This window comes from Myotis daubentonii, chromosome 3 (assembly GCF_963259705.1).
Source record: "Myotis daubentonii chromosome 3, mMyoDau2.1, whole genome shotgun sequence".
Taxonomy (NCBI): Eukaryota; Metazoa; Chordata; class Mammalia; order Chiroptera; family Vespertilionidae; genus Myotis; species Myotis daubentonii.
In genome coordinates this window covers 67,773,888-67,799,622 of record NC_081842.1, presented here as the reverse complement: position 1 = coordinate 67,799,622, position 25,735 = coordinate 67,773,888, and the positions used below count along the sequence as shown (strand labels likewise).

The 25,735-nt window shown below is 40.8% G+C and overlaps 2 protein-coding genes across 2 annotated transcripts in view; both read right to left on the bottom strand.

The window, feature by feature from the left end:
- The window catches only part of LOC132229610 (cell surface glycoprotein CD200 receptor 1-like), a 151,797-nt gene that overhangs the window by 95,510 nt on the left and 30,552 nt on the right, over positions 1–25,735 (bottom strand). The gene's annotated exons all lie outside the window — the stretch shown is intronic.
- On the bottom strand, positions 7,733–15,178 carry CD200R1 (CD200 receptor 1). The gene is made up of 5 exons (XM_059691659.1): positions 14,839–15,178; positions 14,470–14,718; positions 10,700–10,802; positions 10,130–10,175; positions 7,733–9,116 (listed from the first exon to the last, which is right to left on the bottom strand). The coding sequence occupies exons 1-5, from the start codon at positions 15,176–15,178 to the stop codon at positions 8,991–8,993; spliced, it is 864 nt and encodes a 287-aa protein (XP_059547642.1). The 3' UTR covers positions 7,733–8,990.

Below are 25,735 nucleotides of genomic sequence, written 5' to 3'. Positions count from 1 at the left end.
CACAATCCGGGACCACTAGCTCCTAACTGCTCACCTGCCTGCCTGATCACCCCTACTGGCCCCCCTGCGAGCCTGATCACACCTAACTGCCTCTGCCTGCCAGCGTGGTTGCCCCAACTGCCCCCCCCTCCGACCTGGTTGACCCCAACTTCCCCTCCATCTGGTCACCCCCTACTGCCCCCTCTGCTGGCCTGATCACCCCTAACTGTCCCCCACCATCCTGGTCACCCCTCACTGCCCCCCTGCCAGCCTGGTTGCTGCCAACTGCACCCCCTAGCCAGCCTGGTCACCCCTCACTGCCCCCCTGCTGTCCAGGTTGCCCCACACAGCCTGCTCTTCAGTCCTTTGGTCATCCCTCACTAACCACTGTGCCAGCATGGTCACCCCACGCAGCCTGCTGGTCAGTTGTTTGGTTGCCCTTCACTGTCCCCTCTGATGGCCTGGTCACCCCACACAGCCTGCTGCTCAGTCGTTTGGTCGTCCCTCTCTAACACCCCTGCCGGCATTGTCACCCCACTCAGCCTGTTCGATCGTCCATTTGGTTGGGATGGCCCCTGGATCTTTATATATATACTAGAGGCCTGGTGCACAAAAATTTGTGCACTTGGGAGGGTCTCTCAGCGTGGCCTATGTCCTCCTGCAGTCTGGGACCCCTCTGAGGATGTCCACCTGCTAGCTTAGGCCCGCTCCCTGGGGGATGGGGCTGAAGCTGGCAGTCAGACATCCCTCTGGCAGCCCGGCAGCCCTCAGGTATGTCCACTTGCCAGTGGGGAGCAGGCCTAAGCTGCAGTTGGACATCCTTAGTGCTGCTGAGGAGGCAGGAGAGGCTCCCACTACCACTGCTGTACTGGCAGCCATCAGCCTGGCTTGTGGCTGAGCAGAGCTCCCCCTGTGGGAACGCACTGACCACCAGAGGGCAGCTCCTGCATTGAGCATCTGCCCCTAGTGGTCAGTGTGTGTCATAGTGACCAGTCATTCCCAGTCTATCTGCTGTTAGGGTCAGTTTGCATATTACTCTTTTATTATATAGGATAGAGGCCTGGTGCTTGGGTGGGGGCGGGCTGGTTTGTCCTGAAGGGTGTCCCGGATCAGGGTGGGGGTCCCGCTGGGGTGCCTGGCCAGCCTGGGTGAGGGGCTGATGGTTGTTTGAAGGCTGGTCACACCCCCTTCAGGGTGGGGGTATCTGCTGGGGTTCCTGTCCAGCCTGGGTGAGGGGATGATGGTTGTTTTCAGGCTTGCCACACCCCTTTTTGGGTGGGGGTTCCCCACTGGGGTGCCTGTCCAGTCTGTGTGAGGGGCTGAGGGCCGTTTTCAGGCTGGCCAAGCCCCCTCCCCCCCCCCCCCCCGACGATGGAAGCTCCCAGCCTCTCCTTTTTTTCTTTTTCTTTTTTTTTATTCTGGGATTTATTTACCTTCTATAATTGAAACTTTGTAGGCTTGAGAGGAGCTCAGAGCTGGCCAGGGCAGGCGGGAGGGAAGCTTGGTTCCTCCATTGCCAGGGGCAACCCACTCCTGCTCACTCCAGCTCTGTGGCCATGGCCAGCTGAAAGCAGGTATCTGGGATTTATTTAGCTTCTATAATTGAAACTTTGTTGCTTTCAGTGGAGCTCAGAGCCAGCCGCGGCAGGCAGGAACCTTGGCTTCCTCCATCATTAGGGCAACTAAGCCTCCTGCTTGCTTCAGCTCTGTGGCTGCTGGCCGCCATCTTGATTGGGTTAATTTGCATATAGTCACTCTGATTGGCTGGTGGGCATGGCTTAAGGTGTAGCAAAGGTATGGTCAATTTGCATGTTTGTCTTTTATTGGTGTAGAGATAGATAGATAGATAACAGATTCTTCAAAAGATAAGATAGGGAAGAGGTATGAAAACTAATATTCATTGAACATCCATGTGCAAAGCACTTCTAGACTGAATAATAACAAACACTCTAGGAGCGAGAAATGACTATCCTCATTTTACAGATAAAGAATCTGCCTCTGAAGGGACAGAGCAAAGATTCATGACCATGTTTTTTCTACGTCACTCTGCCTCCACAGTGAAAAACAAAACAAAACAAAAAAAACCAACAACCTCCTCAAGTGGTCTCAATAGCCTACCTAAACCCACGTTTAAGGACCTTTTCATTATTGTGCGGATTTGTCCTTAGACTTTTTTTTTTTTTTTTTTTTGCAAATTACACAAAGATATAGTCTAAGAATTGTTACAAGTCTCTCTCCTTAAAGAACAGGACTTCCTAAAGCAGTGGTTCTCAACCTTGGCTGCACATTAGAATCACCTGGGAATCTTTTTAAAATCCTGATTCCTGGGCCACATCCTCCAGAAATTCTGTTTCTTTGTTATGGGGTGGGGCCACAATATTAGTAACAAAGAAACAGAATTTCCAGAGGATGAGGCCCAGAAATCAGGATTTTAAAAAGATTCCCAGGTGATTCTAATGTGCAGCCAAGGTTGAGAACCACTGTCCTAAAGTCTTGCTACTCAAAGTGTGATCTACAGACCAGCAACAGCTGGAAGCTTGTTAGAAATGTAGAATGTGGGTCCCTGTACAAGGACTGCTCTAAATTGTTAGCCAGGGGAACTAAAAAAGGAGAATAAAATTGAGCATTTTAAATACAAGGGAAATTCTGGTTGAAAACTAGCTAAAGCATCTTTCTCATCATGGTTTTCTTTACTTCATCTCAACACCTTTCACCCTGCTTCCCTCCACCTTTCCCAACAGACTTACCAGCTATGAAAGGGAGGAAAAAAAATGTGAACAGTATGTATCCTAAGAGTGAAGGCATCTTCCAAAGGGAGTTCCCTTCTATTTATTTTTCTGTCCTTACCTCTGTGTTTTACTTCCACCAGCCCATATACCTACCCATGATCTTTTACTTCTCCTGCTCTGCCCCATAAACATTGATGAGAAGTCACCTTCTCTCTTCCTGCACTGTGTTTCCTTCTGGTCATTAGTAATTTAAGAAGAAGCATTTCCTGTTTGGAGAGTTGAGTTGATAATGACTGAACTTTCTGGTTTGTGCTTTTATACATTTATTTCTCTCCAGAAAAGCATGCACATTCGACTCAATATTCAGATCTTATTGCAATCTATTGAGCTATATGCCAGACACTGTCAAAACAATTCTTATGAGAATTATAAATTACATTCATTTTTGTAAATAATGAAGTAGAGAGTCAGAGAGGTTAAGTACCTTATCCTAAGACAATTAATGACAGAGATGTAGAACCAGGATAGACACCAAAATCTTTTCATGGGTAGTTTCACTTCCCTTGCATTATATTTTGTGTGTATGTGTCTATGTATATTTGTTTCATAATTTGTTGTGTGGTTTATGAGAGAAGCCAAACGATCTCTCCCTCCAGAAGTATGCATTGTGATACAGAAAACACCAACATAGAAAGTGTTTAAGAGTTTAAAGCACCCAAAAAGACCATAATACAAATAGTTCTTCACTCATATGACCCCCTTCCAAGTAGGCTTGGGCTGGAGTTAGGGGTCAGTCTGGAAGCAGGAATTAAAGCAAAAGGGAAATTTTTACTTTAATCCGTCAAGTACATCCAATGCACAAGCCCTGGACTTCTGTTTTGCTCAGATGGGGAGAGGAACAGGCACCAAAAACATGCTAGCTGTTCCTCATCTAAATGTTGGCCTGGCATTTCTCAGGCACTTCCAACCTAGCACCACCCCTCTGCACATGCCTCTGCCTCACCTGCCTGTACATTCACCCTCACATGTTCACATCCTACCAGCATTTGGGGGTAGGATTACAAAGAAACATAAGAAAACGTTTTGGGGGTGATGACTAAGTTCATTATCTTGACTGGGTTGATGCTTCACAGATGTAAAACTATGTCAAACAACAAATTGTACACTTTAAATTTTTGCAAAATTTAACAAGTTGTGTATCTTAAATGTATAAATTATGTCACAACAAAGCTGTTTTTATGTGTTCATAAATGAGGCATAGCCATTAATATACCTGTGTTGCAATGGATAATTTGTAAACTACTGGAGGCGAAAGAAAGAAATTAACCATTTCAGCAAAGAAGAATAAAATAAAAAAATAAAACATGGTGGGGGTAGAAAACATAGTAAATGAGACATATAAAATAAGATTATAGAAATATAACTAATATGTAAGTAATCACAACAAATGTTCATGGCTTAAATTCTTTTATTAAAAGTTAAAATTCTCAAATAGCTAATAAAAATTGGCTATCTATATTTATAAAAGGTATAGTAAAGGTGTGCCTGAAATAAAATGTCACATAGAAGTTGAAAATAAAGAGACAGATAAAGACATACCAGGCAAATACTAACCAGTGAAAGGATGGGCTGGCAGCCAAGGTAGTGAGAAAAAAAATAACTAACCCTTTAGCTGCAAGGAGTGCAATTAGCTGATGGTCTCAAGTTGTTAATACCTTCAGGATACATTTCAGCTTTTGAGTTGAAGTAAAACTCTTCCCAGCCAATGACTAAGCTTGATGAAGTATCAGGACTTGGACATTTCCTCTCGTGAAAGACTCTTCTTAGAAGCAATCTTTAAATTGCACACTATTCTGAGTAGTGATAAAATTTTGAACTGTATTGCTCCATTCCTCCTGAGATATCCCTTCTTCCAGTGTATACAGGCTGTATAGGCTACCGCCCTGTTAGTCACTTAATAACCATCTTGGTTTTCAGATTAACTGCCTTTGTATCACAATGCTTTTGTTCAAGTAACCCTTAATTTACTGAATAATGGGCCCAAAGCACAAGAGTAGTAATGCTCCAAATTTAGAGATGCCAAAGAGAAGCCATAAAGTGCTTCTTTTACATGAAAATGTATGTACATAGAGGGAAAACATAGTATACCTGGGATTCAGTACTATCCAAAGTTTCGGGGATCTACTGGGAGTCTTAGGATATGTCCCCATGGATAAAGGAGATTACTGTAATTTCCGCCCCCCACATTATTCTGATGTTCAACTACACTTAGCAGCCCTATAGTGGAAGATTTTAATACATTTTTTTCCTGTGCTATATAATTTAGAATATATCCCAAGAAACTAGAAACCCAAATCAGAAAGGATATATGCACCCCTATGTTCATAGCAGCACAATTTACAACAGCTAAGTTTTGGAAACAGCCTAAGTGCCTATCAGCAGATGAGTGGATTAAAAAACTGTGGTATATCTACACAATGAAATACTATGCTGCTGTAAAAAGGAAGGAACTCCTACCATTTGCAATAGCATGGATAGACCTGGAAAGCATTATGCTTAGCAAAATAAGTTAGTCAGAGAAAGATAAATATCACATGATCTCACTTATTTGTGGAATATAATGAACAACATAAACTGATGAACAAAAACAGATCCAGAGTCAGAGAAGCATTGATCAGACCATCAAACCTCAGAGGGAAGGCAGGGGAAGGTGGCGGGGGGAGGGGGAGAGATCAACCAAAGAATTTTTATGCATGCATATAAGCATAACCAATGAACTCAGACACTAGGGGGGGGGGGTGAGAGGGCAATGGGGAATAAAGACACATATGTAATACCTTAATCAATAAAGAATTTAAAAAGCATTTAAAAACTTGAAGTCTTTTCTATAATGTCATTTGACATGGCTGTTTCGACATTATAAAGTTAAGATGTAAACACAGTTTTGTTTTGTTTTGTTTTTCAGTAATATTTAAACAGATATTTTTTGAACCTAACTAGCTGTGAGTCTCATTCCAACTAGAGATTATTGAAGAATCAAGAAAAGGTCAAGACCAGGTTATGGTAACTATTGTTTACACTGCTTGGTAATATGTATATGGGAAACTTAATGAATTGGGGTTTTGGGCCAACTCAAAATGGTATCCAAGTGGCTTGGTCAAATATCATGTGCCAAGTGCTATTATATAAGTTTTTCATACAAATAGATTAAAAATTATTTTAAGTATAAAGCCTAGAGTAACCAAAATATCTGGAGGAAGGAAAGCATGTTAATAAGACAAAATAAAATATTTCAAATGCACAATTGAAGAATGAATGGATTTTGTTTTCATGTCTACCATGCTGAAAAATTTTAATGTTTTTCCTGCTGTGTAGAAACAGACTTAGTTTTTCATAAATAAAATATATTTTAATAATATTAGAAAATGATTAGTATACATAGTCCTAGCATTTTATTCCACAGAAAACAGAGGGGAGGGTCCTATCACCCCAGGGCCATTCTCTTAGCACATAGAACTTATTTTATAGATTTCCAAGTCCTCCGTATGCATATTTAGCCACTTACATAGTCAGTAAACATTTTCTATTTGATAAATACATCACAATAGAATGTATGTTATAAAGTACACATTTCCAGTTTATCTGAAAGACTCTTAAGCATTAGATATTAGACATCAATATCTCCATAGAGATATAATGAGTCAAAATCTTCATACATGTTCTCATTCTCTCTCTCTCTCTCTCATAAACATGATAGATATAAATCTGGTTTATTAAATAATACTAGAGGCCTGGTGCATGAAATTCATGCACTCGGGGTGGGGTGGAGGCCCTCAGCCCAGCATGCCCCCTCTACAGTCCGGGAGCCCTCAGGGGAGATCCTAATGACAGCTTAGGCCTGCTCCCCATAGGAAGCTCGGAGCAGGTGCCTCCTGTGTGTGTGTATGTGTGTGTGTGTCCACTGGGGGCCTGCCCCCAGCTGCGCCATGGAGGCTCAGAGCAGGAGCCCCCTCTGTGTTGATCTCTCAGGCTCTGGGCCGCTCCTATGTATTATTCCCTCAGGCTTGGGGCTGCACCTGGCCCCTCCTCCTGAGCTGGTTGTGACCATTATGGAGTCCTGACCTCATTTATATATTACTTCATTTAAATATATATATATATATAATGCTTTGATTGTTTGTTCAATTGTTCTGCTGTTTGGTCTATTTGCATATTACCCTTTTATTATATAGGATAATCTAAGCTAATAAAAGAGAAACATGCAAATTGACTGCACCTTGGCTATGCCCCAAGCCACACCCACCAGCCAATCAGAGCGACTATATGTAAATTAACCCAACCAAGATGGTGGCTGGCAGCCACAGAGCTGGAGCAAGCAGGAGGCTTCGTTGCCCCAGCGATGGAGGAAGCCAAGCTTCCTGCCTGCCCTGGCCAGCTGTGGCCTCCACTCAAGGCTACAAAGTTTCAATTATAGAAGATAAATAAATCCCAGATACCTGCTTCAGGCCACTGTGGCCTCTGCTCAAGGTGGGGCTGGGAGCATGGGTTGCCAGGGGCAACCCAGGCTTTGAGCAGGACCAAGGCAACAAATTTTCAATTATAGAAGTTAAATAAATCCCAGATACTTGCTTCCAGCCAGCCTCCACTCGGAGCTTGGGTGGCTGGGGGCTGTGGCCAGCCTGCAAACAGCCATCACCCCCTCACCCAGGATGGCCACACCCTCATGGGTTGAGGGTCCCCGCTGGGGGGCTTGGCCAGCTTGCAAACAGCCATCAGCCCCGCACCCAGGCTGGCCAGGCACCCCAGCGGGATCCCCACCCGGATCTAGGACACCCTTCAGGGCAAACCAGCCGGCCCCCACCCAGGCACCGGGCCTCTATCTTATATAATAAAAGGGTAATATGCAAACTGACCCTAACAATAGAACAACTGGGAATGACTGGTCACTATGACACACACTGACCACCACAGGGCACACGCTCAATGCAGGAGATGCCCCCTGGTGGTCAGTGCGCTCCCACAGGGGGAGCTCTGCTCAGCCACAAGCCAGGCTGATGGCTGCCAGTACAGCAGTGGTGGTGGGAGCCTCTCCTGCCTCCTCAGCAGCACTAAGAATGTCCAACTGCAGTTTAGGCCTGCTCCCTGCTGGCAAGTGGACATCCCCCGAGGGCTCCCGGGCTGCCAGAGGGATATCTGACTGCCAGCTTAGGCCCAATCCTCTGGGGAGCGGGCCTAAGCCAACAGGTGGTCATCCCCCAAGGGGTCCCTGACTGCGAGAGAGCACAGGCCAGGCTGAGGGACCCCTCCCCCCAAAGTGCACAAATTTTTGTGCACCAGGCCTCTAGTTCTTACTATAATTTTGCATCAGATTAGCTAACTGGTTGATTAACAATAAAAAGTGGGAATTTGTAGATACTAAAATAACAGTATGGAGAAAGGCACATTCAAATACAATTAGAGGGAATGTAAATAGATACAATTTGACATATCAATCAATATTAAGAATGCACAAACCCTTTGACCTGTAAATTCCACTCAAGGAAATTACTCTATAAATATACTCAACTACAAAGACATATCCAGAAGAAACATTCTGTATGGTATTGTTTATCATAGCAAAACAAACAAATAAACAAAACTTAAAACAATCTAACTGTCCATCACAAGAGTTGTGGTTAGTTAAATTACAATACAACCATACAATGAAATTTTATCTAACATTAAGAAGAATGAGGTAGCTCTGTTTGTGTGGATAAAAGATAAAAGATTTAACAAGACATATTATATTATTAGCTTTCTATAAGTACAGAACAGCATTGTAGCATTTTCTCATTTGTGTGTCATCAAGGATATATGTATGTATATGTAAATAGACATATAATATTCACATATATCATGGGTATATAAATATATCATAAGCACACAGAAATTTTCTGAAAGAATGCATAAAACCTGTTCATGAATGTTCCTTCTGCAGAATTATTTATTGAGGGAACCAGTTTTCATTACCTACTGTACTGAACAATTTGAATATTTAATCATAAACATGTGATTTCTTTGTAATAATATCAGTTCTTCAGAGAACTAGCTATTAGCAGCTAAGATTCTAAAATTTCAATTGCATAAGGATATGAATGCAAATCCTTTAGAACATCTCTATCTTCTAAGAATATTTGAAAATCTAATTTCGAAACAGGTCTTCCTTTCTACAACTCTAAGAAAATCAAAACAGTGACTGCATTGTATCTCAATTCATTTCTCCTGGTCCTAGATTCCAGCAATTTATAAAGTATGGAGATTCATCCCATCAACTTCACTTTGTAACACCTGAGATGTCTTCACCCTGTTTGTAGTATCATAGAGTGGATTGCTCTTCTCTGTATAGCTGGCATAAGGCTGCATTTCATCCTAAGAAAATATTAAAATCAAAATCAATTCAAAAAAGCCAAAAATCATAACGACCTATGTTTTTGTAATCGGTGCCCATAGCTTTAGTATCAACCAATAGGGTTTATATTTGTATCTCTGGGCTTATATGAACATAGAACAAGACTTTTTAAAAATTTTTTATTAAAAATATTTATTTATTACATAAATCTTGGTGTCAGATGATAAAGGTTGAATGAAAGTAGGAATGGAGAAAATGGAAGTGATATGAGAAGTATTTCATAGCAGAGCATCAAAGACTTAGTAAACTACTGGTTATAAGAGATTAAGGGGAGCTCCAGTGGCGCAATCGGTTAGCGCGCGGTACTTATAAGAGATTAAGGAACCCTAGCCAGTTTGGCTCAATGGATAGAGTATCGGCCTGTGGACCAAAGGATCCCAGGTTTGATCCCAGTCAAGGGCTTGTACCTTGGTTGCAGGCTTCTCCCCACCCTAGGCCCTGGTCAGGCTCCTGCAGGAGGCAACCAATTGATGTGTTTCTCTCACATCGATATTTCTCTGTGTCTTTCCCTCTCTCTTTCACTATCCCTAAAAAATCAATGGAAAAATATCCTCAAGTGAGTATTAAAAATCAAATAAACAAACAAAAAGAGATTAAGAAGTAGGATAGGTTTTAAGCTTGGGCTAGAGTGAAATGATGATGGTAGTAAAAAAGGGAAGACAAGAATTAAAGATGGTTTCACTTGAAGGAAATGCCAATTCAGTTTCTCCACAAATTACAGTATGAACGAAGCAAACATTTTGTGTTTTGTAAGATTCAATTCATGAAATTAAAATATGGATTTAGGGTGGTATATAAATAGTAATTGGTAAATAATTAACAAAATAAGTACACTTCACTATTAGCATTATAAAATCAGAATTTTTGCTTTTCAACTAAAACACTAATATTGATGCAAATTACAAATTATGTGAATAGATTTTCAAACTGCAAGGCTTAAAATTTGCAAATATTCTATTAGATCTTATCTTACCTCCTCAACACCTGGAGTAGGTTCTGTTTTTTTCAATTTATATTTTCTGTAAAAATAAATTGGAGTAAATTGCAATAAATATTATCATTTAGATTGAAAATGAAAACACAAAATAGTATACTATTGACAATTATGGTTCATTTTGATAGAATCCATACTAAATCAGAAATGAACATTCAGAAATGGGTGAAGAATAATACTGCTTGTAGTAAATACACCCAAACAAGATAATTCTGGATTTAGGGAAAGGGAGTGAAATTATGCAACACGAGTTTGCTGTAATAAAATATATGGGACACCTCCTCTTTGGTACATGAAATGAATTATGGTAATTCTTTCCCCAAGTAGTATATTAGCATGCACAATCTCTCCCAAAATCCTGCCCCAAAAGGCATAATTTACTATGCTTGCATGCCTAGGTAAACCAACAAATCCCTCTCATCATTCAGAATAGTCCAAGTCTAACACATTTATAATATGGGAGAAATGATGTTAACATCTGAATTTTATCCTATTCCTGACCCCCTACTAGCCCAATAAAACTGAAGAAGATAAAACATCAGTCAATACCTGCAGCCAATGATTTTCAAAAGCCAAATGAATCCCACGATAACCACGATAATAATAGGAAGGATGCTATATAGAATAATTAAGGTTTTTGATGTTTTGACACCTGTATATACAGACACAAAAATACATGCTATAATATTATTCAGCATTTTAAAAATGAGCTATTAAGGCATGAAAAGACATGAGGGAATCTTAACTGCATATTCCTAAGTGCAAGAAGACAACCTGAAAAGGCCATTCTGATATGATTCCAACCATATCTGGAGAAGGCAAAACTATGGAGACAGTAAAAAGATCAGGGGTTGCTAGAGATTAGGGTGAAGAGGGAACTGAATAGGTGGAGCATAAAGGATTGTTGGGACAGTAAAACTGCTCTGTATGGTACTATAATGGTGAATACATGTCATTCATACATTTGTTAAAACGAATTGAATGTACACCTAGACTAAACTCTAATGTAAACTACAGACTTTGGATGACAATGATGTGTTACTGTAGCTTTATTTTTTATAACAAACGTACCACTGCAGTGTGTGTGGATGTAAATAGGGGGCATGCTGTGCATGTGTTGGGGCAGGAGGTATATAGGAACTCAGTACTTTCCACTCAATTTTGCTATGAACCTAAAACTACTCTAAAAAATAAAAATCTATTAAAATAAAGTTTCAAGGATGTTGCACTGTACATAAAATTCATTTCTGTGTTTTTATTTTAAACACTTCTGACCCATTAATCATTAATAATTGTTATATAAAGTTATTTTTATCAATTAAGACTTTAGGGTTTCTAGTAAGACATCAGCTTATGTCAGGATCTTGTTGCCCTAAGGATTTGTGAATGGTGAATTGCTATAGCAGAAACGTAAAATGTTGATCTCTGTGTTATAATAATAGCAGTGTTTCTCGTCCCCAAGATTCAGAAATAAACAGGAAGTTATAATGGAGGTAGTTGGAAAAATAACCCTAATTTTGAAGTCACCTTTCTACTAGGGCATTGAAGCTAAAATGAATGTAGGGCAGCAACTTTAAATTACGTATTAACTGTTGGCAGCAATGCACTGCTCAGTCTGACAGAGGACAAGTCAACAAAGGAATTGCCAGGCAGTGGTTTTAAGACTGTGCTCCTGGTGTTGAGTGAATGGCCTGGGGGCAGCAGAGGGAGGTGAAGTGGGGGCTGAGCAGGCTGACGCCCAGTCCCTCTACCTCCCTTTAACAGTTTGTTGGGGTTTTACTTTTTATTTATTTATTTATTTATTTATTTATTTATTTATTTATTAAATTGATTGGGGTGACATTGGTCAACATGAACATATAGGTTTCATGTGTGGATGTCTATGTTACAAGATCTGTTTGTTTTTAAACACTGGATTTCTCTGTATTTCATTAGAAAAAGAAACATTTAGTTTTACAGTTTAAAATAACATTGTTTTGAAACCCCCTCTTTTCACTGGAAGTAGACCAGGAGAGGCTGAAGGTCCCAGCAGGGAAGACGCAGGAGATGCCTGCACGGTGTGGGAGTGGCCTAGTCAGCTCCTTCAGTTCTGTGATTCTATAAACACAACATCATATTGTACTAGTGGATGGTTGGACATCATTAATAAACAAGGTGCAATTACTCTTCTCAGTAAATACTCTAAATTCCCTAAAATAAAAAACAAATCGCACTTTAAGATTGCACACTGAGAAGTGGCAGTTCAAACACATGGGTTTTGCCACTTCTCTCTTCTTAAAACTTATTAAAATATCAGTAAAGAAATTTTTAAAGTATACATTGCAAAGACAAAGAAAAATATGGATGAAGTCAAGAGCAGATGACAGATTTCAAATTGTTTTTAGATTTTTAAAAAGTAAACAGAAAAATGGCAAATAATTCAGAGTGAAATAAGTAACAACCCTAGTGCCCATAGAACTTCAGGAAAAATAGAGAAAAGGACTGGGGACATGTGGGCTAAAAGTTGGAGGCTTCTTTGAAAGTTTGTCTCCCCTCACCCTGTGCAGCAGGTCACTACACCTTCCCCAATCAGCAAAGAACAGAAGTTTTATCCAGAGAAGATGAACTGGGGAGACTCCAGAGTCAAGGATCCAGACATAATGGAGGGTGGAGATGACGTGCCAGACTGCAGAGAAGTATTAAAGGGAAGTCACGCGCACACACACACACACACACACAACACACACACAACACACACACACACACACACACACACACACACACACACACACACACACACCTCTTCTTCCCTGCTCCCAGAACACTGATAGCAGTCAGGGTTATCCCTCTAAAACAGCAGTTCTCAACCTGTGGGTCGCGACCCCTTTGGGGGTCGAACGACCTTTTCACAGAGGTCGCCTAAGACCATCAGAAAACACATATTGTTTTTGTGATTAATCACTATGCTTTAATTATGTTCAATTTGTAACAATGAAAATACATCCTGCATATCAGATATTTATATTATGATTCATAACAGTAGCAAAATTACAGGTATGAAGTAGCACAACATGAGGAACTGTATTAAAGGGTCGCGGCATTAGGAAGGTTGAAAACCACTACTCTAAAATAAGAGACTGGAGTTATTTTCTGTAGAACCTGAACACCCTCAGAGAAAAGATAACTAAGGAATCCATTTACCACCTTCCACCCTATTGAAATGAACTATTTGGCAAGCTCAGCCACAGAGAGCAGAGCTTCCAATCAGCTCACTTTTGAATGCACGCTTTGAAATGAATGGACAGTGAAGGATTACCAAAGAGTTAAGGAATGCCTCACGTGTGAAAGAAAGAGATTAAAACTACCAAATGTCTGGAAGGGAGAAGGAACTCAGGTTAAATAGAAACGGATCCAGTTGAGGATCCAGGGAAAGAGAACGTCCAGGACAATGGCTGTGCAGCAGGTCTGGCGGCCAATCAGGCCCAATTAGAACAATAGCATGTAAAGCCTCAAGACAGGATGTCTCAAGAAAAAATGGGACTGGTGGACTAGCTAATAAATAAATAAAAGAAAGTATGAGCTTATTTCTTGACTTAGCACTTAACAAAGTTACATATTCAAACTAATGTAAACTGTGGCTATTTAATTTAACCAAAGTTGCAATATATTAATGTTATAAAAGACGAGGAAGGAATGTAAAGTGAAATCCTCATTAACCATAAAAGAAGGTGGTCACATAATGTCCAAATCTGATATTTTAAGAAATATCAGTAGGGGCACATTATTTAGAAAAATGAAGTGAATTACCACAAAAACAAAACAGCTACAGATTTGAATGTATTTGCTTCTACATAATTGAGTGAGGATGGAGAGGTAAAGGTGGATATTTATAAATGTTGCAATAATATAATTAAGAAATTCTAGAAAGAGCCTAGAGAAGAAAATTCTACCACACTAAAATTTTGGGAAGAAAAGTTATGGGTGATTTTCTAGTAAAAGTATAAGCTTTTGTTTAAGATTATAATTTACCCCTCTACTATAACCATAGATATTCATTTAAAAGTTCACTACTCAAGCCAATTTACTATTAAATAGAAGTGAACATTAAATACTTTTTTATTTTAATTATTAAAGAAAATACCTCATTCTTTTAAAATATGGCTCCTTACAACAAATTTCTGTATTATTCTTCTAGATATCTCGCTTACTTGGTATAAGAGGAGATAACACAGAAGGTGGAGAGAACGTCCTTGAGAGGAATTCTCTACAAACTCCTTTTCCTTCTTACCACAACTCCTCTGAAAGAATGGAAAATCAAACACGAAACTAGAATTACTTACCTGGATTCAGGTCTTTGGACAGACTCCAGTTGCCAGTCTCATGGAAGACAGAGCAGGACACAATAGACACATTGACATCTGCCCAGTGGCACATGCTCTGGACAGTAGCTGTGCCATTGCCCCAATATTCATACTGAGGGACACAATCTCCTGCTGGGGTCCAGGAGATCCGAGCAGCTGGCCTCCCTGCAACTGCCTTGCACACTGCAGTTCTATTCTCACTTTGAAACAGAGTCACCTCAGGGGCCACTGCAGGGATGAAGAAGAAAATGTTTTAGTCCTAACACATTACACATGGTATTTAGAGAGATGTTCCTTTAAGTCCAAAATCTGGTTTTCTGAAACACCACAATGTATAATGTTCCTTACCTAGCACTTGGAGTTGATATCCATGATAGAAATTCCCATCAGGTGTTGCCACTGTACACCTGTAATACCCTTCATGAGTGATGGCCACTGGGTCAATCTGAAGGGCAGAATTCTGGTCAGGTCTGTCGGGCCAGGTCATTCTCCCGTCAGTGCAGTTTTTTTCTGTGGTCTCATTTTTGTCTCTCCTGTAAGCTCTGATGCAGGAAGGCTTGTCACTGAGGAATATTTCCCATGTTATCACGACCACATTTGTCAACAGGATAGAAGGACAAGAGAGCACAGCCTTTGCATCCACCAGTACAGGCAGGGAAGTATTAACTGGACACACGTACACACACATAGAATAAAAAAGAAAAACTTGGTAAGAAATTCACGTGTTATATTTTCCACAACATCCTATATAATAAGAGAGAAATACGCTAATTAGCCCAGATATGCTAATTAGTCATGACTAGTATGCAAATTGACCATCACTCCAACACACAAGATGGCCACCCCCATGTGGCCACAAGATGGCCAGCAGGGGAGGGCAGGTGGGGGGACCAGGCCTGCAGGGGAGGACAGTTGGGGGCGACCAAGCCTGCAGGGGAGGGCCATTGTGGGGGACCAGGCCTGCTTGGGGAGGGCAGTTGGGGGTGACCAGGCCTGCAGAGGAGGGCAGTTGGGGTTGACCAGACCCACAGGGGATGGCCATTGTGGGGTACCAGGCCTGCAGGGGAGAGCAGTTTAGGGTGACTGGGCTGTCAGGGGAGGGCCATTGGGGGTGACCAGGCCTGCAGGGGAGGGCCGTTGGTGGCAATTGGGCCGGCAGGGGAGGTCAGTTGGGGGCAATCAGGCTGGTAGGGGAACAGTTAGGCATCGATCAGGCTGGCAGGGGAGTGGTTAGGGGGTGATCAGGCTGGCAGGCAGAAGTGGTTAGGGGCAATCAGGTAGGCAGACAGGCAAACAGTTGGGAGCCAACAGTCCTGGATTGTGAGAAGGATGTCCCAGATTGGAGAGGGTGCAGGCTGGGCTGAGGGACACCCCCCCTCCCCAGTGCATGAATTTCGTGCACTGGGCCTCTAGTCTTACATAAAGTTGTACTAGCACATTACTTTGCTGGTGGTCTTATTCTAAAAATATGAGACTTGAAGATTAAACATTCACAAGATGTATATAACATGTTAAACCTTATTCAAAGATTAATTAATTTTCTCCTATATTATGTTATTAGGTAAACAGTATGTATTACATGTGTGAGAAAATTTTTAAGTATTTTTAAATTAATTTAGGAGTTTCAATATCTATGAAAAAAAACAAGAAAATGTAATTCTCAACTAAAAAACAAAGACAATGAATCGTTTGGTCAGAGACTATCCTATTTATTTTATACCTCATGCTCCTTGGGGTGGAAAATGGAATAATTGGTGATAATTATTCCATTAATAATTAGTGGTTGTGTCATTCTAAGTTTTGATGAGAGAGAATAAATCAGTAATATTAAATATAAATGCCTATCCCCAAAGGTGACATTTCAGTAAAAAATAAATATGAAAAGTGTTATAAAAAATAACTAAGATGGCATTCAAGTTGAGCAAGCTAGAAATTTGAAGAGTTTTTTTTTTTCAGAATCAGAAAGTCAGCAAATTCAAAAGACCCTTCCTTCCTTCTTTCCTTCCTTCCTTCCTTCCTTCCTTCCTTCCTTCCTTCCTTCCTTCCTCCCTTCCTTCCTTCATTCCTCCCTTCCTTCCTTCCTTCTTTCCGTCCTACTTTCCCTTTTGCCTTCCTTCCTTCCTTCCTTCCTTCCTTCCTTCCTTCTTTCCTTTCTTCCTTCCTTCCTTCTAATTGCACACACTCCCAAAGAGATCAACTATAAACTTTTTTCACAGATTTTGTTGCCATACAATCGCTCTAATTATGAGGATTAAATATAGAAATTAACTCCTTTTGTTCATTTTTTAAAGTAAAAATTAAGTGAACCCTACAAGTATTTTCTAACAAGGAACTCACATTTTTCCCATAAATTGACATAATGTGTCCATGACTGGTAGGGGTTTGCTGAGAGGTGATTTGGCGTACCTGTTACAGCTCACCTATAACAGAAATGTTTGAAGTTTCATCACTTTAACATGAGCTATGTGGTGGGGCAAATTTTTATGTGAATGGAGCTTGCTTGTGCTAAACTCTGCATTTATCTCTCTCCTCTGCTGGTGTCACCTGCCTTTTCTGTGAAGTACTCAAGCCTTTGAATTTCACAGCCAAATAAACATCATTTAACTAGACGAGAAAGAGGGGGGACTTTAAAGCAGATCTGAGAGGCAGTTAAATATGGAATTTAAGAAGACATTTCTTTCAGTTCCAAATCTGGTTATCTGAAACACCACAATGTATAATGTCTCTTACCTAACACTTGGCTTGTGGGGAGCCACTAGAGTTAGATGTGAATAAGCTACATGTGCACAAGGGGAAAATGCTGAAGATAAAACTAAAAATAAGAGACTTGTGAGGAGGTAAGTTTGAAGGCTCTCTTAATTTCTTGGAAGTTTGACCTTTAGTTTGTAAATACTATAAGGCTTAGTTTTTTTGCCTAATATTTAGCCTCAAGATATGACTCTATTTTTTCAAAGAAAGTAGTAGGTAATCATATAAACATGTGAATTTTAACAGGGCCAAGTATCCAAAGCATTAACTCCAATGGTGAGGAATCTAAGCATGGCGATTACTCTATGTTCTTTCACCTTCCTCCATTATATAACTTTCAATCAATCAACCTCCTCCTTTATAATGATAGTTCTAAACGAATTGCTATCATTTTATGTTGCTATCATTTTATGCTTTCTCCTCCCTCCTTTTTAATGCCTGTAGTGATAATTTACAATAGCCAGTCACTCCCTCACACTCAGTGGGTTTGGCACCTGTCTGACACTACTGTCTCCATTCACTCCTGTGATCATCTAGGGTGATTTCACCTCCTACCTCATTGAGGAGAGAGAGTGTAGATTCTCATCTTTATTCCAGAACCAGCAGTCATATATCATCTTTTCTGAATACTTTGTCCATAAATATCTCCCAGTCTCACCCAGCTAACATCCCCTAGTTTAAGTCCCCATCACCATTCATCCAGATGCTGCAAAAGCCTCCTAACTCTATCTCTGTCTCAAAACTCTCCTGTCTTCAGTTCATACCTTACATTGTAACCAGGTACATCATTCTATAGCACAGATGTGATTCACTCAACTCTGAGACCCTTCAGAGATCTCTCACTGCCTGAAGAAAACATTTAAGTGCCTTTGTGTGGCTTTGAAATCCCTCTTTTTCAAAATGACTCACTTTCCAATCACTCACTCCCTACATTGCTCCTGCACTTCAGAAAGAAAAAACCAAGCACAATTGCATTCCTGTGTCTTTCCTCACATGTTCCTGTGGTCTGGCATGCCCAACACGACTTTCTTTGTCTATTATAATACTCCTTAGTCTAGTGTTTTTCTTCAGAATGTACAAATATTTTTTTAATTTTTTATTATAATAATCCTCTCCCTTTAAGACCCAGTTCCCATGATACATTCCCTGTGAAGCCTTCTCTGAGCCTTGGTGCTCACAGTTCCCTCCTCTAGACTCCTGGCACACTTGATATGACAGCTGTGCCCATTTCTGTGAGCCCCCATAAAACTGAGCTCCCTGGGGGCTTTCTCATAGTCTTACTCATCTTGCTCATCTTTGCATTCCCTGAAGAGCCTAGAACAGTGCCTGATAGAGAAAGCTCCATGATTTTCAAATGGAATTCAACTGCTTTGGGGATGAAGGGGCAGGTTCATTCAGGATCCCTCACCCCACAGCATTCAGATCAGCATATCCTCCAGCTAGGCACAAGGCTGGCCCTCAGACCAGACCATCAACTATGTTTATAAGAAAGTTCAATACTCTATCCCTTCAGAACAGGTCTCTAGGGGAAAAAATACAAACACACACACAAGAAAAACATATATTACCTTCTGTAGGAGATTGTGTAGGAGAGTTCAGGTTTCCAGATGAAGCTAGAAAAATATTCAGAGAAAGGTAAATGAAATCAATTTTAGGTACTTAAATGAAGGAAGCCATTGTTTCTCCACTAAAATTTATGTGCAACATGATAGAATATAAGTTAACCATAACTAACTTTCATTAACAGCCTTGCAAAACAGCCTTGGCTGGGTGGCTCAGATGGTTGGAATGTCATCCCATACACCAAAAGGTTGTTGGTTTGATTCCTGCTCAGGACACATACCTAGATTTTGGGTTAGTTTCCCCATCCAGGCACATACAGGAAGCAACTGATTGATGTTTCTCTCTCCCTCTTCCTCCTCTCTCTCTAAAATCAACAGGAACATATCCCCAGGGGGGGATTTTAAAAATAAATACATAATCTTTTTAAAAAGCACTGCAAAACAAATGAGTTGTTCCATCATTAAATGAAAAAACTATGTTAACATCTTAAAGTTACTTTCACAAGCTATTAATCAATGATTTTCCACTTATGAAACACCTTCTTTTGTACTTGACTACTATTTTGTATGAGGTAAACCTGCCTCCACCCCTTCCCTAGCACAATAGACTTGCCAATCAGGGGCACCTCAAGTGAGCAATCCTTTCTCCAGACACCACTCCTGATTAAAATCGTTTGGCCCAGTGGTGGGCACCTCACCTACCTGAACAAATTAGAGCACTTCCTTGAGAATTTTGGGCCAGAACTAAGAAGAATGGTTCATTCTTCTTCCTTCCCCATTTTTTCTACTCTGATGGTTAATTTTATGTCAACCTGGCTAGGCCATGGTTCACAGATATTGAGTCAAACATTATTCTAGATGTTTCTGTGAAGACACTTTTAGATGAGATGAACATTTAAGTCAATAAGCATTGAATAATGCAAATTAGTCTCCATAATGTGGGTAGGCCTCATCCAACCAGTTGAAGGACTTAAAAAACGACTGACCTGGGAAAGGGAGTTTGGCCATCAGACTGCCTTCAGACTTGAACTGAAACTCTTTCCTGGCCCTCTATGCTGCTGGCCCACCCTGCAGATTTTGGACTTGCCAAGCTTCTGTAATCAAATGAGTCAATTCCTTAAAATAAATCTTTCTCTCTCCCTCCACATGCACACACGCACATACAATCCTGTTCTTCTGTTTCTCTGAGAAACCCTGACTAATATGTCTACTTTGGGAAGAGGAAAATAGAAGCAGAGGAGGGGCAAGCAGGAGATAGAGAAAGAGAGAGAGAGAGAGAGAGAGAGAGAGAGAGAGATGACAGTCTTTACCTAGCTAAAATAATTTCTAATTCCATAGTTCCAAAGATACTTATGCATATTTTCCTTTGGGTTTTACAGTTTCAGACAATCAAAGTAGTCCTAATCTAGTTCAACTTTGATTTTGAAAAACTTGTGTTTTGTAGCAAAGATATTTTTTAAGTATTTCTTATTATTTAAGGGCCTAAAAAAAAGTTCCTTCTGAGTTTAACCACTCAATAAGCATTTACCAGTCCTTTGCTTGTAAAAATATACTCTTGCTCCCCATTCTAATTTTGTACCCAGTTCTACCACATTTTAAAATAAACAAAGAAGGGGGAAACCAAGATGGCGGCATAGGTAAACACCAGAGATTGCTGCCTTGCACAACCACTTCAAAAATACAACTAAAAGACGGAACGGACATCACCCAGAACCACAGGAAAGCTGGCTGAGTGGAAATTCTACAACTAGAAGGAAAGAGAAAAGCATACTGAGACTCAGAGGAGGCGCAGTGCAGAAGTAAAATACTAAGGTACAGAGGCGCACACGGAGCGGGCTGGCGGCTGAGGGCGCAGTTGTCATTTTCAATTGGGAGGGAGTCTCAGGCTCTGAGCTCCAGTTCCGGGCAAGTCTCCAGGAACCCAGACTCATACGGGAGAAGCAGGGCTGTCTGGCAGCGGTCGGAACTTGAGGGCAGCTTTCTCTCCGAGAGGCTTGCAGCGATTACCGGGACATTGAGAAACAAAGCCTCTGAGGGCAAGACTGAGAGCAGCCATAACTGCTAGCCCCACCCTTTTGATCCTGTGGGACCCGCCCCGCCCAAACCCTGCAGGGAGGCTTTTGCTGGATAGCCTCAGGCAAAGGCTAGATTAGCACCTCCCTAGAGATCCAGGAGCCAGGAAGCCCAGAGGTCAGAGTGTAACCATCCAGTTTGCAGCTCCGTGGAAACATAAAGGACACACTCAGGGCGCAGACTCAGTGAGCACCAAAGCCCCATTGAAGCAAGTCTAGCCCCAGAGGAGTGTCTCCAGCACAGAAGTTCTCCCACTGCAGACACAGCTGATTCTCACAGCCAATTGGCCTGGAGGCCAATTCCTCCCAGTGATACCTACAACAATCAAGGCTTAACTACAACAAGACTGTGCACAAAGACCACAAGGGGGTGCACCAAGAGTGTCCTCCTTGGGTAATTGGGGAAGCCGAACCACTAGGCCCTAGAGGACACTTAGCACAGAAAACCACTGTATCAACACAGGGAAGCATAAAAAATGCGGAGACAAAGAAAAAGGACACAAATGACAGAAATGGAGGAAAGCAAACTACTGGATATAGAGTTCAAAACCACACTTTTAAGGTCTTTTAATAATTTTCTAGAAACTGCCGATAAACTTAATGAGATCTACAAGAAATCTAATGAGACCCTCGATGTTGTGATAAAGAACCAACTAGAAATTAAGCATACACTGACTGAAATAAAGAATATTATACAGACTCCCAACAGCAGACCAGAGGAGCGCAAGAATCAAGTCAAAGATTTGAAATGCAAAGAAACAAAAAACACCCAACAGGAAAAGCAAAATGAAAAAAGAATCCAAAAATACGAAGATAGTGTAAAGAGCCTCTGGGACAGCTTCAAGCGCACCAACATCCGAATTATAGGGGTGCCAGAAGATGAGAGAGAGAGCAAGATATTGAAAACCTATTTGAAGAAATAATGACAGAAAACTTCCCCTACCTGGTCAAAGAAATAGACTTACAAGTCCAGGAAGCGCAGAGAACCCCAAACAAAAGGAATCCAAAGAGGACCACACCAAGACACATCATAATTAAAATGCCAAGAGCAAAGGACAAAGAGAGAATCCTAAAAGCAGCAAGAGAAAGAAAATCAGTTACCTACAAGGGAGTACCCATATGACTGTCAGCTGATTTCTCAACAGAAACATTGCAGGCCAGAAGGGAGTGGCAAGAAATATTCAAAATGATGAATGCCAAGAACCTACAACCAAGATTACTTTATCCAGCAAAGCTATCATTCAGAATTGAAGGTCAGATAAAGAGCTTCACAGATAAGGAAAAGCTAAAGGAGTTCATCACCACCAAACCAGTATTATATGAAATGCTGAAAGGTATCCTTTAAGAAGAGGAAGAAGAAGAAAAAGGTAAAGATACAAATTTTGAACAACAAATACACATCTATCAACAAGTGAATCTGAAAATCAAGTGAATGATCTGATGAACAGAATGAACTGGTGATTATAATAGAATCAGGGTCATAGAAAGGGAATAGACTGACTATTCTTGGGGGGGGGGGGGAGAGGGAAGAGGTGTGGAGGATGAGGGAAGAGACTGGACAAAAATCGTGCACCTATGGATGAGGACAGTGGGTGGGGTGGGAACTGGGTGGAGGGGAGTTATTGGGGGGGGGGAAAAGAGGAACAAATGTAATAATCTGAACAATAAAGATTTAATTAAAAAAATAAAATAAAATAAACAAAGAAATTCAGTACAGAGCTTACAAATGAGCAGCAACAGGCCTCTGAAATAATTTGGCTTTTTCTAGGCAGCTGTAATTGGCTGGGGATGAAGGCAGGCTATTATTGAGATTCTATTATATTTAGTTCATATAAGCTCAAGAATCAGTTCCAGAAACAGATAAGAGGTCAGAGCTGACCTCAGAGTGCTTACCCAGAACAAGCTATGACTTAGATATTCTAGATGCTAAAGCTTTAAAATCCATAGCATGAAATATATCTTAGCCTTCTGGACCTCTCCCATCCCACCACACCCAGCTTGCAAGGGTTCCGGGGTCTGTCAGTTCCTTCCATTTTCGGATTCACCATCAACCAAGACTGTGTGTTTCTAATGGAAGAAAATTAGGATGTGGGTACTTTTGATGATGGTATAGTTGGAGTTGCTATTTGGAAGTATCAAGAGGAAATTTTAAAGTTTTATTAGGAATAAGGGGTATACGTAAGGTGGGGTAAGAGTCCTGGAAGAGAAAAATCAGGATCTGCCACATTTCCATAGAGGGCCATAACGTAAGCATCTGAGGCTTTGCGGTCCTTATAGTCTCTGTTGTAAGTATTCATCTCTGCTGTTGCCTCAAGAAAGCAGCCACATATAATGCTTAAACAAATAGGTGTGGCCTTGTTCCAATAAAGTTTTATTTACATTGTTTTGTTGGTAATAAATTTGTTTTTATTGATTTTTTTTTTAGAGAGAGAGAGAGATTGGAACAGAGGAGGATAGAGAGATAGAAACATCAATGAGAGAGAAACATTGGTCAGCTGCCTCCTGCATGCCCCTTACGGGCATCCAGCCTGCAACCCAGGCATGGGCCCTGACCAGGAATTGAACCAGTGACTTCCTGGTTCATGTGTCAGTACTCAACCACTGAACCATACCAGATGAGCTAAATTCTTATTTTTTTAATTAAAAAACTTTAATGTTGACATAATTGCAAGTGTCCCCCTTTTCGCCACACTTTGTGTCTGGCTGGATTTTGCCCATGGGCCATAGTTTGCTGACTCTTGATTTAAAGTATGGTGTTTTCTTTGTTCTAATTTCTTGCATTTACCACCATTTGAAACAATAAACACCTATTGAACATTCTATTTTCTTCTGCTTACTTTGCCTTTTAAAAATAAACTAAATCTCTACTAACAAATTCTTCCTCAAATTAAATAAATTTCCTATTCTGTTTTTGCCATAACTAGCAATTTCCGCCCTCCCTTCCTGCCATCCTTCCCGTACCCTACGTGAAGTGTGCCAAGGATGGAGAGCACCAAGTAGGGTTCCCATGGAGAGAAAACTACAATGTGCCCTGCTCCATTCCCAGCTAGGGTAGCTGTCTGACGAGCAAGAGATGGCAGCCCTGATAGACAAAGGTTACTGTAGTAGATGAGGGTTTTCTCTTGTGGCATTTGGACTCTACAGCCCTGAGGACTTCTGTCTATTTTAAGGCATAGGCTCTTGTCAATAGAACGTTCAAAAACTCTGCCTTAATTGATGTCTTTAAAGGGATATTTAAATGTTTTTCTTCTATCCTTTGGATTTTACTTCATATGCCTCATAGAAATTGTTATTTTAGTGACAAAGCAAATATCTTTCATGCTCTAAACCAGCGGTTCTCAACCTTCCTAATGCTGTGACTCTTTAATACAGTTCCTCATGCTGTGGTGACCCCCAACCATAAAATTATTTTCGTTGCTACTTCATAACTGTAATTTTGCTACTGTTATGAATCGTAATGTAAATATCTGATATGCAGGATGTATTTTCATTGTTACAAATTGAACATAATTAAAGCATAGTGATTAATCACAAAACAATATGTAATTATGTATGTGTTTTCTGATGGTCTTAGGCGACCCCTGTGAAAGGGTCGTTCGACCCCCAAAGGGGTCGCGACCCACAGGTTGAGAACCGCTGCTCTAAACTGTTAGGTTGTTGGCACTTCAGTGGATTCTCCTTTTAGCAAACTTGTCTTGGAATATTGGCAATTTGGGCACATTAGTTCTTAGCAGATGTGCCTAATATGTGTCCGGAAACTAATAGGAGTCTGCTACAAGAGCCTGGTCTTGCATTAAGTGGTGTCTTCATGATTGACTTGAATGAAGTCTTCAAACATTTTGAGTTTCAATATTCTCCCAGGGGGCTGGAATTTGGGTGAGACCTTCTGCTTAATAAAGGTTTTCCAGTGAATGGAGACCCATGGAGAAATCTGCCTCTCAACCCAGATACCAAATCCTCCGATAATGAAGCAAAATCCACCATCTTCCAAAGAATACCCTGGGAAGGAAAATCAATAAATTATCCTTGCAACTTCTCATACCAGAGATAAAATTCACAAGTTAAAATGTACTCTTAAGTGTTCAGAAATGATTGTTTTTAGAAGAGAAAAAAAATTCATGCTTATTTTCACAAATATTCCTCTGATTATTTTTATAATAGTGGATATGCTTTTTAAACTTAATTAGTTGTTAATATATGGGTCCTTTAGTTTTTTTTATCTCAGTTGGCATCTAGTGGCTATAGATACCAATTTCATATCAAGTATCATGATTTCATTGAAAATAGAAAGTGTCCTTCTTGTTCAGTCTTGTTTGAAGCTTTGAATACAGTACCAAAGAGTACAACAAATATTCAAAGTTTCTGATCAGTGCTCCTGAATTGTTTCTTTAATTCTTTATATGAAACTAAATTTTCTTTTAATTTTAGAAATATTATAATTTTATATTATTAATATCAGAAGTCTAATGAACTCTTTCACCATGTACCTATATATAGACTGAAACAAATGTGAATTGTATTTTTTAAAACATATTTTATAGAGGGTTCTGGTGGGGAGATTAACCAGGGAACTTATACGCATACTAGAGGCCCATTGCACAAAATTCGTGCATCCTCAGGATTGGGCCTAAACCGGCAGTCAGACATCCCTCTCACAATCCTGGACCCCTGGTTCCTAATCGCTCACCTGCCTGCCTGCCTGGTCGCCCCTAACTGACCTCCCTCCCTCCCCCCCCTGCTAGCCTGATCGCCCCTCACTGCCTCTGCATACCGACCTGATTGCCCCTAACTGCCCACCCTGCCAATCTGGATGCCCCTAACTCCCTCTGGGTGCTGGTCTAGTCACCCCTAACTGCCTCCCCT

Excerpts from the sequence above, each read along its gene's own strand:
- CD200R1 (XM_059691659.1), bottom strand. The coding sequence starts at position 15,178 with ATGTGTGTGTACGTGTGTCCAGTTAATACTTCCCTGCCTGTACTGGTG. Across the intron at positions 10,176-10,699 it reads TTGAAAATCATTGGCTGCAG|AAAATATAAATTGAAAAAAA; the intron begins GTATTGACTGAT and ends TTATTTTTACAG. Across the intron at positions 9,117-10,129 it reads CTACTCCAGGTGTTGAGGAG|GATGAAATGCAGCCTTATGC; the intron begins GTAAGATAAGAT and ends ATATTTTCTTAG.